The sequence below is a fragment of the Ascaphus truei genome, chromosome 5 (genome assembly GCF_040206685.1).
Source record: "Ascaphus truei isolate aAscTru1 chromosome 5, aAscTru1.hap1, whole genome shotgun sequence".
Classification (NCBI taxonomy): domain Eukaryota; kingdom Metazoa; phylum Chordata; class Amphibia; order Anura; family Ascaphidae; genus Ascaphus; species Ascaphus truei.
The window spans coordinates 94,246,902-94,265,776 of record NC_134487.1 but is presented as its reverse complement, the minus strand read 5'-3'; the positions used below and the strand labels follow the sequence as shown (position 1 = coordinate 94,265,776).

General features: G+C 43.1%; 1 protein-coding gene across 1 annotated transcript in view; it reads left to right on the top strand.

Moving 5' to 3' along the window:
* The window catches only part of TRHDE (thyrotropin releasing hormone degrading enzyme), a 930,657-nt gene that overhangs the window by 676,245 nt on the left and 235,537 nt on the right, over positions 1 to 18,875 (top strand). Inside the window, exon 10 of the mRNA XM_075600229.1 lies at positions 32 to 120. Coding sequence (XP_075456344.1) covers positions 32 to 120 — 89 coding nt within the window. The remainder of the gene's footprint in view (positions 1 to 31; positions 121 to 18,875) is intronic.

The following is an 18,875-nucleotide window of genomic DNA, read 5'->3' as shown; positions in this document are numbered from 1 at the left end:
TTAGTATGCCTGCTTTTACTCCCTATTGCAGCTATCTTTGGCAGATTCCATTAACGATTGCAGCAGGAAATACAAGCCACATCTCCCCACAAGCAATTATATGGGTGTCTAACAAATCAGGTGAGAATATACTGATATGTCTAGAAAACGTAATAAAGAATTACTGTATCTTTCAGACATATTTTTTAATATGATTCCTCATAATCGTTTTGTAAATGGTTTAAATTGCTTTGAAATGCATTGAGCAAATAAAGTTCTGTACAACTTTTGGCAAAGGGTAATTTTTCATTCTAAGCATGAACCATGTTAAACGTTTATCTATTCCAGCCCTCCAGTCAATCTTCATTTTTCTATATAATATCTCTTAACCATCCTGTCTTCCAAAGACACCAAAGAACTTCCCCACATTTACCAATGTTTAAATATCTTCATTTATTTAAACATGTGCGGTATATCAAATTGCAATTGCTTACTATATTTATTATTGATACAAGGTGTGATCAAAGAAGATCCAAACAAAGAATCCTCCACTAAATTGCACTCTGTGTTTCCATATATTGTATTTTTCGGACAGATTGTCCCAACAGATTCACTTGCTTCACAAATTACTACCAATAGATTCTAGATCAGCTACCCAGATAAAAAATAAAAACCAATAAAACTTTATTACATAATTTCATTTGTGACTCTGTGCAATTATTTACAATGTGTATTGTTTAAAAATCCCAATTGGAGTGAAAGTAGAGTAAGTTTACTATATATATTCTTGGGAGACCTGTAATCACATTAATACGTGTGTCTTCTGGTAACATGCAATATGTATTCTCTACTTTGGCATCTCTACACCCTCGGAATATATATGGCGTATCCAGTATGTACATTTGGTGCATTTATATAGCCTTTTGCTCATATACTTCCGTAACATAATCAAGTTCATTACAAAGTACGGCACCTGAATATCAATGCTGTCTAACATATAAGTACTAGGATAAAGAAGGCTACCAATATACACTAATTTCTCAGATATAAATGTATATTCATTCGGTGTGTACTTGGTAGAAAAATATATCCCTAGTATGTACTTATGAGGTATTTTAGACCATGAAACATTAAAGTATCCCTTAAGTGCTGTGTAAGCTCTTAAGCCTTGCAGTGTATTAGGGATTTCGTTGTTTCAATTTGACTCCTTTTGGTATCAGTATCAATCTCTATATACTGTTGCAGTATAGGACCCAGGTCTCAGCAGACTCAATTGGTATTGCGCAACAATTATAAGTCTCAAAAGACCCGACACATCAAGGGTCCACACACGTTCCCCCACTCCCTGGTCTCAGCTGACCCGACAGTAGAGTAAAGATAATAGCGCTAAATTAATGGATGAAATAATTCAGGTCACGGCGGACCTATGTATACTTTCAATCCGTCTAGTGACACTCAGATATATTCAAGATACAAGCCGTGTTCCGTGGGGTAGAATTGTCGCTCCAGTGACGTCAGACTCGACGTCCAATGATGCGTTTCGCGTGTCACCACGCTTCTCCAGACTCCTCCCATCTGAAAATTGTGACACTCAAAACAAAGGAAAAACAACACATTGAAAAAGATATTGAAACCCTACAGAAAAAGCTTCATGCTTATACTGGGAAAAGGGAGACCAAAAAGCGCACCAGCACAAACGGAGCAGGAAGAAACCAGGACAAAAAAATGATTAAAAGGGCACTTTAATGTGGCAAAAGACCCATCCAATGTATTTCGAAAAAGAACGCTGCGACGTTCGAAATGCATTGGATGGGTCTTTTGCCACATTAAAGTGCCCTTTTAATCATTTTTTTGTCCTGGTTTCTTCCTGCTCCGTTTGTGCTGGTGCGCTTTTTGGTCTCCCTTTTCCCTGTATTGCATTGAGTAGCTGCACAGCCTGCCTGCCTGCCCTACCAGGATGTGAGTATTTGCATATTTTTCAGGGGAACCTGCCAATGAGACTGATGGTGAGTGGGTTGCACCACACACCACCTGTCTTCAGGAGGATAGTACCCATTATATGACACAATAGGTACTATATCAATTGTTAGTACCATGGTACAGTGGTCTGGCTTATTATCATTTTGAGATATACCTGCATTTGAGCGCTTCAGCTATTTTCCATCATGCTTATACTGAAATGGAGGGTTTTGTAGAATTGGATGTAGCTTTGGCTAAAAATATAAGCAAACTGGAGAAAGAAATAATGCAGAAAAAACAGACAAAATTTGAGAGGGACAAACAGGACTACATAAAAAATCAAGTTTATATCTGGCAGAAGCCAATTACCATCAAATGGCCGAATAATTCCTCTCAGGTCCAAAGCTCTACCCCTACAAAGGAGAACCAGCAAGTTTTTTTTAAATCCATTCTTAAGAACAAACCAGGCCACTTCACCACGAGTGGCGAATCTGATTTTTCAGACAATTTATTTTATTTATTTATTTATTTAAAAAATATTTTACCAGGAAGTAATACATTGAGAGTTACCTCTCGTTTTCAAGTATGTCCTGGGCACAGAGAAAAACAAATAATACATGGTTACAAGTACAGTTACATAAATGAACAAGGTATACATTATATACAAGACATTGCATGCATAGTTAAAGAAAATATATATTATGAGCGTATGAAACAGTTACAGACCAGGTTAAAATGTGAGACAGCCTTAGATTTGAAAGAACTTAAACTGGTGGTGGATGTGAGGGTCTCTGGTAGGTTGTTCCAGTTTTGGGGTGCACGGAAGGAGAAGGAGGAACGTCCGGATACTTTGTTGAGCCTTGGGACCATGAATAGTCTTTTGGAGTCTGATCTCAGGTGATAGGTGCTGCATGTGGTAGGGGCGAGGAGCTTGTTCAGGTAGCTGGGTAGCTTGCCCAGAAAGTATTTGAGGGTGAGACAGGAAACCTTTGCGCCTAGACTCTAGTGATGACCAATTAGTTCTTTGAGCATTTCGCAGTGATGTGTGTTGTAGTTGCATTGGAGAACAAAACGACAAATTGAATTGTAGAGGGTGTCAAGTTTGCTAAGGTGGGTTTGAGGTGCCGAGCCATATACTATGTCTCCATAGTCAATAATTGGCATTAGCATCTGCTGTGCAATACGCTTTCTGACCAGGAGACTTAGGGAGGATTTGTTCCTGTAAAGTACCCCTAGTTTGGCATAGGTCTTGGTTGTCAGGGTATCAATGAGCATCCCGAATGTTAAGTGGGAGTCAAACCATAAGCCCAGGTATTTAAAACTAGTGACAGGGGTTAGGGTGGTGTTAGCGTTGGTTCTAATCAGTAGCTCAGTCACTGGAAGCTTTACAAATTTAGTCTTGGTCCCAAATACCATTGTTACAGTCTTGTCAGTGTTTAAAAACAGTTTGTTTTGGGAAATCCAGTTTTCGAGTCTCAAAAAGTCAGACTGAAGTATGTGTTGAAGGTCAGAGAGGCTATGGCTGTGTGCATATAGGATTGTGTCATCTGCATACATGTGTATTGAGGCTTCCTTACAAGCTGTGGGAAGATCATTAATGAACACTGAGAAGAGTAGCGGCCCCAGAACAGAGCCTTGCGGGACACCACAGGTGATATCCAGGGGGTTGGAGTTAGAGCCTGAGATGGACACATGTTGGGATCTTCCTGATAGGTAGGACTGAAACCAGTTTAAAGCATGTTTCCCTATTCCAGAGCTCTGGAGTTTGTTAAGCAGGATAACATGATCAACTGTGTCAAAAGCCTTTGCAAAATCTAGGAATACTGCACCAGTGAGTTGTCCCCGTTCCATTCCACACTGGATTTCATTGCAAACTTTTAGCAGGGTAGTTACGGTGGAGTGTTTGCGACGAAACCCAGACTGGAATTGGCTAGGGAAATTTGTCTTGGTGTAGAAATCGCTTAATTGGGAGTGGACACATTTTTCCATAACTTTGGATAGAATTGGGAGAAGTGAGATTGGCCTGTAGTTTGAGACAGTGTTTTTGTCCCCACTTTTGAAGATTGGGACAACTCTGGCAGTTTTCCAGGTCTTAGGGATATGGCCTGCAGACAGGATAGAGTTGACTATGGACGCAATTGGTTTGGCAATGGCTGGGGCACCAAGTCGTAGGAACCTAGATTGAAGTAAGTCGGGTCCACATTGGCTGCTTAGTTTTAGTTTGAGGAGCGCTTGTGTAATCTCCTCTTCAGATACTGGGCCAAATTGAAAATTGTGGGCAGTGTTGGGAGGGGGTGGGACTATAGGGGTACTCCCAGGATGAGATTCATGTTTGGGGTTTGTGCTGCGTTTCGCTAATAAGTTAGTGGCACACCCCACAAAGTAATCATTGAATGCATTTGCAATGTCAGTGGGGTTTGTCAGAGTAATATCCCCCTTAGTGATATTACTTGGTTGTTGATGGTTAGGAGGCTGGAATATATTGTTGATAACCTTCCAGAAGTTAGCTGGGTTTGATGTATTTTGGTGGAGATTGTCAGAGTAATATTGTGCTTTTGCATGCCTTGTTTGCCTTGTGCACATGTTCCGCATGCATCTGTAGTGATTGAGATCCTTGGTAGTGCCAGTTACTTTGTAGCTTTTCCACAAGGCATCCCTGAACTGGTAGAGTGCTATAAGGTCAGGTGTAACCCATGGAAGGTGGGCCCCCCGTACCCTTATTTTGCGTAGTGGAGCATGGGTATCGCAGAGTTTTAAGAACTCGGATTGGAAATAGTCGAGCGCAGAATCAGGGTCGGGAATTAAATCGATTCTGTGCCATGGGCACAGTGAAGCTTCTGAACATTTAGTATCATTTCAAAATGTCACGGATGATGAGGAAAGGCCATTTAAGAATCAAAAAAAATCCAGGGGTCAAAAGTGTAGCTCAGACTGGGGAAGGAGACAAGATGACAGACGGGAGGCGATGCAGAATCAGGGAACTTCTTTCTTTTCCTTTCCAAAAAATGGCAGGGGACAAGAAGGGAGAGATGGGGGAGACCCAAGAGGGTCCTCATACAAGAGGAAGAAAAGCAACTAGATGATTCAATTGGAGTTATCAATATTTCAGGTGTTGAACTGGATAAAGAAGAACTTTCCCTCCTCTCCAAGGGACTAAAGTTTGCTCCAGAGTCCAATTTTAACCTTTTTGATTCTGTAGTGGACTTACATAGATTTATTCGTAAACTAACCCTTAAAACATTTTTTAGGAAAGAAGATCCCACTATTGTTGTGAATACTGAGGGGAATGACCCTTTTGTATCTACTGATTCAAATGATGGTTTCTATTGTCCCATATCTGACACTGTTAACCATGATGCTAATAAAGTTTTTTCTTTCAGGGAGCAATTGCACATACAGGACATGAATGAACTGCTATTAAACCAAAACTCACAATATGATCCTAAGAATTTTCTAGGCAGAAAAGCCTCAGGCTTGCAGAAAAAGTCTAATTTTTATCCCGCATTTGCCAAAGGAAGTGCAATTAATACATTTGAGAAATTGGTAGAGAGGGACCTCTCTATCCTAGCTTCAGGCTATACATTCCCTTTAGGAGCCGGAAAACCCTTTGGCAAAAATGTAACTACGGGGGAGATTAATGCTCTGAAAACATTAAAAACCAATAAACAATTGGTCATAAAAAATGCAGACAAGGGGGGGGGGCGGTGGTAGGGCAGCATAGGAGTGATTACCGTGGGTAGGCTTTACGCCAACTCCGGGACACCCTCTCATATGCTGTGCTCCCATCTAACCCCACCTTTTCATTCATGTCCAAACTTAGTGAACTTCTGGATGAGGGGAACATTCTGGGTGTAATGAAACTGACTTCCTTTATAATCCCTTTCCAACCACGGCCGTGTTCCACCATCTCCCAAAGATCCATAAAACATTGGTCTCCAATCCTGGGAGGCCAATTGTCTCTAGTATTGGATCTTTGGGAGATGGCCTGTCACTGTACGTGGACCATTATTTACAGCCCCTGGCCCGGGCTCTTCCTTCTAACATTTTAGACAGTACAGATTTGATTAACCAAATTACCAATATTCCGTGGAAATGTGGCTACATCTGGTTGTCTATGGACGTCACATCACTTTACACCATAATTCAACATGACCTGGGATTGGCAGCTTCACGATATTTTTTAGAAAATTCTAATCTGTCATCTGCACAAGTCACTTTCATTTTGGATTCTATTAAATTTCTTCTTACACACAATTATTTTTTATTTGATGGGGTTTACTATCTCCAGACACGTGGAATGGCTATGGGTACCAGCTTTGCCCCTTCCTATGGAAATTTGTTCATGGGTTGGTGGGAGTCGTTCCACGTGTTTGGAGATAGGAACCCTTTCAGAGATCACATTATTTTTTTAACGTCGTTTCATTGATGAACTTATTTTTATTTGGGAGGGTGATCTCACTACACTATTATTATTTGTTGATTCACTTAATAAAAATGATCTCAAATTCACATTCACTTATGATTATCACCATTTAAAATACCTTGATTTATTACTTTATGTTGATCTTTCTTTGAAAATTCATACGGATATTTTCCGCAAAGAAACACTTTTTTAAGAGCTGATACAGTAGCTGCCACCCCAGGTCCCTCACTAAGGGCATACCGAAGGAACAACTAATGAGAGTAAAACGCAATTGTTCCAAAGATTAGGACGTTCATAGGCAATCAGATGATTTGCAAAAAAGGTTTCTAGCTAGAGGCTATAAATCTTCAGACTTAGCCAAGGCCAGGGGGAAGTGGATCTGATGGATAGAAAACAACTGTTGATAAGGAAACCTAAGAAGGTTTCACATATTTCAGATCCACTTTTCATTACCCAATTCAGTCAGCAAGCACAAGAGGTCAGGTTTATCTTAGGAAAACACTGGGATATATTACGTCTTGACCCAGTTTTAGGGCAAAATTTACCATTAAAACCAAAAGTTGTCTTTAGAAGGGCAAAAACTATATCCAATTCCCTTTCACCCAGTTTATTCACGTCTCATACAGATAGTTCCCGACCCTCTACTAAGGGTTCCTATAGATGCAGTTCTTGTAATGTTTGGGATATTTTATTGCCAACTAAAACATTTGAAAGTAATGTAACAAAAGAAAAATTTCTTATACGCAGTTTTATTAACTGCAAAACATCTTTTGTAATTTATCTCCTCACCTGTGGGTGTGGGAAACAGTATGTGGGACGGCCACTAGAAGTTTAAAAACACGTCTTATGGAACATCTTAGACTTATTAAAAATAAGGATTTAAGCCATCCAGTCTCACTACACTGTAGCCACTGCCACAGGGGGGATGTTAAATACATTAGGGCATCTGGTATCGAATTTGTGCCACCCCATGTTAGAGGGGGCAATCGGATTAGAAGACTTGACCAGAGGGAGGCCTATTGGATTTTCACCTTAAGGACAAGGGCTCCTTCTGGCCTGAACACTGACTGGGACTTGATCCATTTTCTGTGATGATCTGGCCTCCCTCTGGTCTCTTGTTCTCCTATGACATCTAACCCCTTTTTCTCTCCCACTCTATACTTTTTATATGTACATATCATCTTTAGAAGAAGGGATTTTAGTATGGGTTAGATTTGTTCTGAAAAATCTTTTGTACCTATTTTTTTGCATTATCTAAATTAATTTAGGCATTATAATATAATGGATCTTTTTCTCTATAGGCCCTAGAGTCATTGGTTAATATGAGCTTTAGGGGTTAAATCACTTGTCTGATTATACCTATGATTATGTCTTATTTATGCCATGAGGTCTTATGGTGATATGATTGACGTCGCTTGTATTTCTGAATTGCTTGTTTAAGTGGTTTTGAACACCTTTTATAAATATCTTTTTATCAGTTCACATTAAGTATATATATATATATATATATATATATATATATATATATATATATATATATGTTTATGCAAACATGCTAATATTTCATAATACAGTATGGGCATGCTTAATTATATAGACTTCAAAATAAGGTTACACATTTTTATATATGAATTTATTATAATTTTGGGTGTTGTTCTTTTTACACTTACACTTTTTCTTAAATTATTCCGTGTGTCCTTTAATTATATATCGAAGTCTTGTCCACTTTACCTCTCTCCTAGAAAATACATTGTATGTATAGGATCACTATAGGGGGGGACATGGTGCTGTTTTGTTTTATCATATTTTATCACACTGATTCTTTATTAGGTTTTGGATTATATTAATATTGAATTATATAATTTGAGTAGAAGGGTTTATCTATTCACTTTATGTTCTATATGTCCACACAGTATATGGTGTGGTTATTAATAGGGTGGTTTTCAAATGCTTTTTCCCCTTTATTTAATATGTATATTTACATATTATATGTGTAGCCCTGTGTAATTTTGGAGTTACATGCCTCTCTCCTTTTGTGCAGTAATTCCTGTTAAGAGGGCAGGTTTGCCAGAAGTTATCATGAGGATTGGCCTCACCCCCTTGTGATGTGTACTATGTAGCAAAGGAAGTGACAGCATGCCCTGTGTCCACTAACAGTGACATATGGGTGGGGTTTCTGGAGCTATATAATACGTATCACTTCCTAAAGTTAGTGTGTTCAGATCAGATTCAGACAGTGCAAGTGTCTGGTGCAAGAGCTGTGAGTCTGTGCAGCTCAAGTGTCAGTAGTTGCAGAGTGACAAGCTGACCCCACACTGTGTCAGGGCTCTGGCACAGATGGTGGCCCTCCCTTAGGGGTGGCAGAGATATCCCTGTCTCTATTACAGAGTCAGGAGGGAACTTCCTTGAGGTGTGCAACTATGCTGATGTGCGGCTAAGTACCGGCCGCTATGATGGGCAGGCTGCCTATGGAAATGTCAATAAAGATGCTCTTGATTCAAAGACCTTTCTTGGCTGACACTGGAGTTAATCAGGAAGAAGATGCACCCAGGAGTTCTCTTCCAGAGACTCCTCCCTGCTATTGTGGGGATCTGGAAGGGATGCAGGCGCTGTACCAACTGTGAGTAGACTCAGCACTACCTCACACGCCTGTCATGGTGAAATGCCCACTACCATTGAGCGGGAGACTCAGTAGTCCTGTGAGCCAGCAGGTGCACCACATAACATGACACGTAACGGGGGGGGTAGTTTTCTCACATAGGGGTCAGGATCAGAAGGGCCCTGGGAAAACACAGTTACATTTGGAGGCGCTGCTGAGATCATAAGGACAGGCTTTTGCTAAGATGACTAGGAAACATGGAATGTATGCTACATTGGCGACACACTTTATTCGAGCTCGGCTAGTCCCACGAATTCGGATATACTCGGGTGTAATGAGGTTTGTGACTGTTTTCTGCCGAGTGCATTGCGTTATTTTCCAGGCAGGGATTGAAGCATTTTATTCCCGCTGGCTGCAATACTGCACAGTATATATATATATATATATACTGCATTACAATTCATGAATTTATGCCATCTGGTAGACACGCGAAGCATTGCAGCCTATTAAATCCTAATCATTATCATTTAACAGATCAGCCGCCCATCAGCCAGGCATGAACCATGGCTGGGAAGGCAAACGCAACGGGGCTTGTCAGAGGTGAGGAGCGGCGCATTCCAGGTATCTGCCAGGTACATACTGGGTATTTGCTCGAATAAAGTGTGTCGCAGCAGTACCAGTGATGTGCTGCGGAATGGAAGGAAGCCTAGGGGTAGTCAGGAGTACAGGAGTACCATGTTCACTCGCAAAGCACACCCTAGGGCCTGACATGGAGTAAGGTAGATCTGGAGACAGGGCTATAGCTGTTCTAGTCACCTTGAGGCAGCTAGTCTTAGGATGCCTTAGGGGGTAGATCCAAAGCCAGGATGTGCAGCGCACAGCAATAAGGAGGAGCAGGTCTTGCAGAAAAAATAGTCCTTTATTTAATTCATGGTGTGGGACAACAGCAAACCTTCAACGCGTTTCGTTCAAGTTCTTTGAACGAAACGCGTTGAAGGTTTGCTGTTGTCCCACACCATGAATTAAATAAAGGACTATTTTTTCTGCAAGACCTGCTCCTCCTTATTGCTGTGCGCTGCACACCCTGGCTTTGGATCTACACTCTAATACAGCTGCTATCTTGGGCAGTCTGTCTATGGAGATGTCAATAAAGATGCCCTTGATTCAAAGACCCTTCTTGCTTGAGACTGTAGTTAAACGGGAAGAAGATGCACCCAGGAGTTCTCTTCCAGAGACTCCTCCCTGCTATTGTGGGGATCTGGAAGGGTTGGAGACGCTGTACCAACTGTGAGTAGAACTCAGCACTACCTCACACATCTGTCATGGTGAAATCCCCACTACCATCGAGCGGGAGACGCAGGAGTCCCGTGAGCCACATAAAATGACATAACGGGGGGTAGTTTTCTCACATAGGGGTCTGAAGGAAACCATTTCCTTGGCTAGGGTTCAGAACTGAAAGGAACCTTTCCTCTGCCAAAAGAGCTGAAGGCCTTGTGACTGGATACACACATCTGCACTGTCTGCAGCAGACTCCCCCGGGAAGCTTTCACGCATTGACACTTGTTATCTCCGATTTTTTGATGAACTTACAGGTCCGGTAAACGAAGGAAAAGAAACGTAACACAAGCCAGATTTCAAATTACTTTGTCTTATTTATTAAGCATAGGGTTATGATTTTTATACAGAAAGAAGAATGGGTTTGGTTAGAGGCTTAACATAGGTGTAACCTGGGTGTGGCTTGGATTAGAGGCGTGATTTAGGGGCAGGACATATTAGTGGCATGATTTTGGGACGTGATTCTCCCAATACAGGCATTGTCTGAATACATGGCTTATTCATTGTCTGTTATCAAAAGAGACCTTGAATCTCTAGCAACTAAGTTATACGATGCTGCCTCTTTTAGAGAACCAGTCTATTGTATATTGACTAAAAGAGCAGGAAACTTACAATACAAAAAGTATCTTAGCAATATCCTGAGCAGGGAGAAAGGAAATGTAATTTGGCAGAAACTGAGTGCATTAGAAATTATATTTCAGCAAAAGGCTGACTACAGAATCTTAACTGGTTATAAACAGTCAAAATGGATGCTTAACACAAGTACAGATTCTAGCCTGACCTACTGGTCCTAACAATTCCCTCCTTTTTGTTCTCTAAAAGAACAAATACCCTTACTTGGTACTTCTCTCTATGACTAGAGCCTTGTGGTGACCAATAGAGTCATATATATATATGATTAAATATTTCTACAGATTAGAAAAATGGTTTACGTCTCAATACGTCACATAATTTAAGGGTCAGCTATTCATGAGAATTGATGGGGGCTAATTTCTGCTAAGAGCGACTGCACAAACATTCTTCTTGCACGCATCTTTCATACTGCATGTACTCAAAATGGCAAAATGGACCAAAATGGATGCTATGGTCAAAATGGATGACTTGTGATCCCTTCCTTGTGGTTGACTCATGGCCCTTGGTGACCTCCCACCTTCCTTATATCCAGTCTTCTCAGTCCCCCCATATCCTTAAGAGACAGTCTATTTAAAGAACAGAACAGTTAACCATTTCATAGTCCTGCTGGACCAAGGTGTCCAAGTTGTGCATAACTTCATTCCTTTCCGGCCATTATATCAGCCCAGTTGATTCCTTCTTTGGTCTCTTCTTCTGGGGGACTGGCGACATCATCACCGCAAAGAGGCATAGCGTCTGTGGGGGTTGCAATGCACTTCTGGATCAAAGTTTTGCTGTACTTAACACATAGAAAGCAATGAGTAGGACAGACACACATACAAAAACATTCGCTAGCTTCGCTCAAAGCAATTCAATCCAACCACCAAGTCCCAATGGTTCCTGAATCCTGGATAAATACACAACATTGCGTTTTAACTAGGGCGCATACATACCCCTCCCTTTGAGGCTAAAATATAGTCTAGAGCTATTCTATTCTGCAGAGCCATTAATTTATACTAAACCTATTCTTGGTTAAGTGAGTAAATATCTGTGGTTGTATGATTGAGGATATCCCTGTAAACCTGTCATACAGTAACCCAACTCCTACATTTGGGAATAAGTTTCCCGAAACTTATTCTACCCATAGACTACTTTTTAGCACTTGTGTATTGGGTGTCTCTCTTATGTTTCCAACTCTACCTGTGAGCAATTAACATAACCGTTTGTTTGACTGATAAAACATTCTTGCAGGGAGATTCTATTAATCTATAAATACAAACAAAATTAAACAAATAATACCTTATACTATTTTTGTCATCCTTATGGGACGCCACTTACACAAACATAATGGAGCATACATTGTAACTGAAAAATAATTAAAACCTGTAAAAATAAAAAGTTCAAAGTTCGTGTGTTGAGGCCTGGCCTTTTTTGCCTATAACCTTTCTCCCTTGATGATTAGTGGTCAGAGAGTATTGTGTCCATCAAAACACTAATTTGCAGGCGCTATGTCTTTGTCTTTATTAGCTGTTTGTGTCAAGGCTGGCACTATTTTGACGTGCGTGATGTGTATCCATGATGATAATTAAGCAAACTTTTACTGCAATGCTGGTGATGAGTAGTATTTAAATGGCCTTTTCATCTGGGATGAAGAGCGTGCTTGCGTAGAAAATGCTTGACCATTAACCCGTCTCCCGTAGGTGCACTTTCAGCTTTAACCTGTGCCTAGAGAGACTCAAAAAATATATTAGTTGCATGCAATATTTATTAATTGTTTTATTACCAATAACATGGTCCTTAATTCATTCCTTTGAATTACTGATGGTCATAACTCATCCCATAAGTGTCTCATAGGGAGAGAATTTATACCTAGAAATAAATTCTTGTATTAATATGGTTACTACTGTATTAGCATCCGCATATAAACAGAGATATCCCCTATTAACGCTCCTCAAATTTTAAACTAAGCAACCAATGTGGACTTGACTGTGCTACAATCCAAGTTCCTAGAAGTTGGTACCTCAGCCTGTGCCAAACCAATTGCTTCCTTAGTTAACTCTATCCTTTCTGCAGGCCATTTCCCTAAGACCTGGAAAACTGCCAGAGTTGTGCCAATCTTCAAAAACGGGGACAAAAACACTGTCTCAAACTACAGATCAATCTCTCTTCTCCCAATACACACTTGCTCTCATTCATACCTAACTGCCATCTGCCATTTTCTCTGATGCAGATGGTGTCAACCTTTTAGTAATTTAATACTAACTAACCTTAAAACTCGCCCAACAAATCAAACATCCCAACAGCCTGCACTCATGGCTATTGTCCCACACCCACAGTCACTCTTGGCTTTCACCTCAAACACTCCACTGTAACTATTCTGCTAAAAATGTGAAATGCCTTGTATATAATGTATACCCTATTCACTTATGCAATTGCACTTGCAATTATATATCCCCTGTCCTTTAACTCTATGTCCAGGACATACCCAAAAACTAATAAATGGTTACAAAATTATAAAGTTGGCAGATATGATATATCCCTCAACATAGGGACGGCTTGCTACCTGCTTTGCTGTGACATCTGCAAAGGTATTATTTTTGTTACAAGGAGCCTGTCAGCCCTGTTAGTATGGCAGCAACCTTTATTACTGCAAGAGCCCTTGGAGTTAACATTGCTTCAAATAAATTCTTAACATGCTGTGCATTGTGTATTATTTACAAACATATCAAGTTCTGGATCCTCTATAGGGATCTCAGAGTCCCTCCCTACCCTATTAATCTCCCCTCTTTTGTTCATATATTATCTATATACTATGTGAACAAAGATATAAAAATAGTTATGAAAACAGGTTGTTTGAAATATAGCACAATTAAACTGGTAAATAGATTTGTATGTGTAGTGACTATAAAAATATTTACTGCTTGTGTTAAAAGAAAAAGAAGCCTGCAGTAGGTCTTTTAACAACTGTGGCATTAACAATAGGGAACCTGTAAATATAAGAAAAATCCTGAAATCCTGAACAAGAGATTTCTTTTTAAAATAGACAAATAATTTTGAACTCTTTGCAAAGTGCCGAGCACACGGCCAGCTTTAACTTTTAAAGACACTCTGACTTAAAAAAAAAAATTCAAAGCGCTTTTTTCTGGACAAACAGCCAGTTTGTTCCAGGCATTTTGCCAGAAACCTCAAAGTACAGATAGCAGATAACGGGTTTTGCTGTCTAATACATATTAACTGCTGGATTAATCCCTCGTGCAGGGGATTGGAACATTAGTTTAATGTTAAATATGAAGCTTTCCACGCTGTCCTAAAACTGCATTTTGTATGGCCTTTCAAAAATTAAATAACGGGAATATTTCGAATTGCTTATAAACACCAAATATATGCCAACAAGAGCATGCAACATTCTTCCACTCATTCCCCTGAATGCCTTCTGAAAGAAATCTCATATTCCTGCAAACTTCCATCAATACAAATTTATGCTATCCCGTTTCAACTCTGCCCTCTCTTAACAAAATCTCTTCAAACATGCAACAGTTATACCAAGACTCAAAAACAGCAAGCTTGGCCCTACCTGTCTTGTATGGCTTCTACACGGCTTATTTAACGGAGACAATTATCACGAAAATAACTGAAGATCTCCATGCTGCTAAAGACAGATATCATTACACTTTGCTCATATTATTCATCTGCAGCATTTGCCACCATGGACACCCTCCTGTGAAGCGCTATGCACATTAATGGCGTTATATACATATTGTCATGGAACAGGTATACCCCTGTCTGCACTTCTGTTTCAACCCCCCTTTCTTCCTCGCAGGTCTGCTTGTCAGCTTCTTAGTGCCAGCTGTATGTGTTTGGCTCTGCACACAAACACAGTGCTTGTGTGATAAATACAGTGCCATTTCCCCTCTCCCAGCAGCTTGCTGCATTAAAGATGCAACATTATTGCTACATGTTGTAGCTTCCCCAGACACTCCTGTGAGTTGCCATGGCAGCCCCAGCCTTTCTCTCTAATGGGCTAGTCTGCTTTCTCCCCCTCTGCTCTGCCCACAGATGGTTTCTCCCCCTCTGCTCTGCCCACAGACTATCTTACTACCCAGCATACATTGCCATTTCCTTTCCACCATTCCTCTGGACTCGTGAGTACCTCGCTGTAACCCCTGTAATGGTGCTGCAGGATTATCTTTTCACCTCCCTTTACTACTAAGCACACACAGAGATTTAGACCTACACCTCTACACAAGAGACTGTATTTCCCTGCTTTCTCCAAAATAAAGAAAGAAAAGAAACAGACCTTGTCGTGCTTGGAAAAGAGGGCGAGTTGACACTATCTGAGCTAAGTCATCACCACGTGACCCTCTGGCTTCCAGAATAGTGAAAAGATATCGTGTGCCTTACAGACACTTACAGGAGCTGCTACTCCAGACTCCATGACAATATAGAGCAGCCTCTACAGCAGTACAAGCAAGCAGCTTACACAGCTAATACAGAGCAGCCTCTACAGCAGACAAAGGAAGCACCAAGGAGCTCAAACTGCACACAGCCTGCAGCCCTAACAGACAAGCAGCAGCCTACACTGCACAGCAGCTTTGCAACAAACAGTGCTCCTTACACAAACCTTACTGCCTTTTTCTCTGTCTGAGTTCACCCCCTGCACAGCCCCATAGTGAGGAGCCACCTTCCCACCTACCCCTGCGCACATCCCCACGGCCAGCGCCATCAAGGGCCACGCCACCGGACACCCGCCAGGACACGGGTCAAAGCCACCGGACACCTGTGAGTACAGCTACCCCTACGCTGCACGCTGCAGGACACCGCTCGGTATCATCTGAGACAGACGCCCATCGCTGACAAGGTAAAAGACTGCACGCCACATGCACTGGCAAAAGGCCTACACACACCTACAGCATGGCAGAACTCAGAGCCTCACCAGACATCACGCAGGAAAGTGATCACTCAGACACAGAGAACGCAGCACAACCGCAACAGGCGCAGGCAGGCGCAAGGACCAAACGGACAGTCACACTGACACAAAAGGCCCGCGAAAAATATGAGACTGACATTGAAGCGCACCGCGCCAAATTAGAGTTGGCCTGGGAAACAACCGCACTTGGGGTATGCAATGTCGCCGGCGCTGGCAATTCTGTACAACAGCTCGAGCAGGCAATAACTCAATTAAAGATAGATCATGCACGCTACCAAAGACTGTCAGAGGCATACGTCACTTACCTGGCCAGGGCTAACACCGGTAAAAGCCTGCAAGAAAGGGACTTACAGCTCAATATTGACTTGACACGTGACAGCCGCGTGCGAACCTCTAGCACGGAAGCCGAGAGTAAGAGGAAAGACCTTTTCCTGGAAACCGCATCGCAGCGCTCAAGCACATTCAGGCATCCAGGTCAGCAAGATCAGCGCGATCTAACGCGTCCAGCGCTAGCGCAAGCGCTACCAAGGCGCGAGCCTCCGCAGAGGCCGCACGTGCCAGGGCCGAATATGGTCGGAGAGAGGCAGCCGTAAGGATAGAAAGAGCGCGCATAGTAGAGGAGGAGCAGAATGCTGCCAATGCTGCCGCCACTGCTACCGCCGCCACTGCCACTGCTACCGCCGCCGCTGCCAATGCCGCCGCTGCCGCTGCGCGTAAAAGGCCGAATTGGATGCGGATCTAGAAGCTCTAAGCAAAGAGGAGGACGCCGCTGCCACCATAGCCCAAGCTGAAGTCCTAGAAGCAGCCGCGAGACAGGATGGCGGGGAGCTACCATACAGACGGATAGCCTCAGAGGATCCAGCCAAATGCACTGAAGACTACGTAAGGAGCCTCTTCAGTGTGAACACCAGCGCACCATCTCAACATGGATGGAGCGACTCCACAGACACCGAAGACTCGCTAGGACCACGAGGAGAAGACGCTGCTCCGTCAATGGCACATGCTGCCTAGGATAGCCACAGCCGCAACAGTGATCCACACGCCAGAGCGCACATGGATGCACCACAACAGGCTCGCATTCCAGGTACACCCACGCGGGAGAAAACAGCCCCTCACACTAGCCAGCAGCCATCACGCGTCCACGCCAAGGAAGAGGCGACCGCACAGACCGTCCCAGCAACTACCTCAGAACGGGACAAACACGCCGAGGCCTCAGGTCTGACAGACATAGCCAAGTACATGATCCGGCATGACCTGGTGCACGCAGGACTCATCAGCTTCGACGACCGCCCTGAGAACTACCGGACGTGGAAGTTCATATTCAAAGACGCAATCAACAGCTTGGACTTCTCAGCAAGGGAAGAGCTCAACCTGTTAGTCAAGTTCCTGGGGAACGAATCCAGAGAGTACGCAAAAAGACTGCGGGCAGCAAACGCGCATCAACCCCAAGTAGGTCTCGACCTAGTGTGGGAAAGGCTAGAAGAGTCCTACGGCAGCCCCGAAGCAGTCGAGGATTCGCTCTTCAAAAGAGTCGACAGCTTCCCCAAGATCACAAATAAAGACTACTCGAAGTTACGAGATCTTGGAGACCTGCTGCAAGAACTGGAGTTCGCAAGGAAAGACCATTCCTTAATAGGTCTCAACGTCCTAGACTCAGCTCGTGGAGTGAGACCCATCCTGGAGAAGCTACCCTTCAACCTCCAAGAAAAATGGATCTCACAAGGCTCCAAATACAAAAGGGAGAAGCAAGTCGTCTACCCCCCATTCTCAGTTTTCTTGAGCTTCATTCGAGAAGCAGCAAGGACGAGGAATGACCCCAGCTTCTTCTTGGGTGCGCAAACCACATACAGTGCAAGCAGCCTGAGGAACGAGAAACCAGCGACGAGATATGGTAACACCCAAACGCCCATCTCGGTCCGCAGGACGGACGTGCCCCCCATGACCCAAACTACTCCCGACCAGTCGGTCGCCGGAGACAAGGAACCAAGGGACCCAAACAGGGAATGTCCCATACACAAGAAGCCACACCCACTCAACAAGTGCTTTGGGTTCAGGATGAAGTCCCTAGAGGAACGCAAGAGGTTACTTGGAGAATTCGGAGTTTGCTTCAAGTGCTGCGGTTCCACAACTCACCTAGCCAGGGACTGTAAGGAAGAGATCAAATGCACAGTGTGCGAAAGTGACAAGCACGTGACAGCGTTACACCCAGAGGCGATGACACTCCACCAACTCAAGAACCCATCCTCCGTAGCGGAGCATGGCGGGGAGAAAGAAGAAGAAGAGTCAACATCCGTCACATCTCAGCGCACTGAGGTATGCGGAAAAGAAGGTGACAAAATGCCCTGCTCCAAAATATGCCTCGTCGCAGTGCACCCCCAGGGACAACCTGAGAAGGCTATTCAGATGTACGCAATCCTCGACGACCAGAGCAACCGATCGCTGGTCAGGTCAGAGTTTTTCGACATGTTTAACATACAAGACGGTGCTTCTCCTTACACTCTCAGAACGTGCGCAGGGCGAATGGAGACCACAGGGAGAAGAATAAATGGCTACACCATATGCTCAATAGACAGCAAAGTGAACATGCCCCTTCCCACACTCATCGAGTGCAACCACATGGCCACAAACAGGGACGAGATTCCCACACCAGACGTGGCACTCCATTACCCCCACCTCAAAGGAATAGCCAACCAAGATCCTGCTGCTGCTCGGTAGGGACATCATGAGGGTACATAAAGTCCGTAAACAGCATAACGGACCCCACAACGCGCCATACGCCCAAAGACTCGACCTAGGATGGGTGATAGTGGGCAACTCGTGCACCAACAAAGAGCACGGGCAAGACTACGTTGATGCCCGCAGAACGGTGGTGACAGAATGTAGACACACATCTCTCTCTGAACCATGTCTTGGCTATCTCCAAGTGACCGAAGGGACAAGTGAAGAGAAAAGACAAGGTCATACCCCTGAGGCCAACGAAGACATCCTCACGTCGATGGGATGCGACAATGGCTTAGGATGCTCAGCAGTCCAGACAGCTA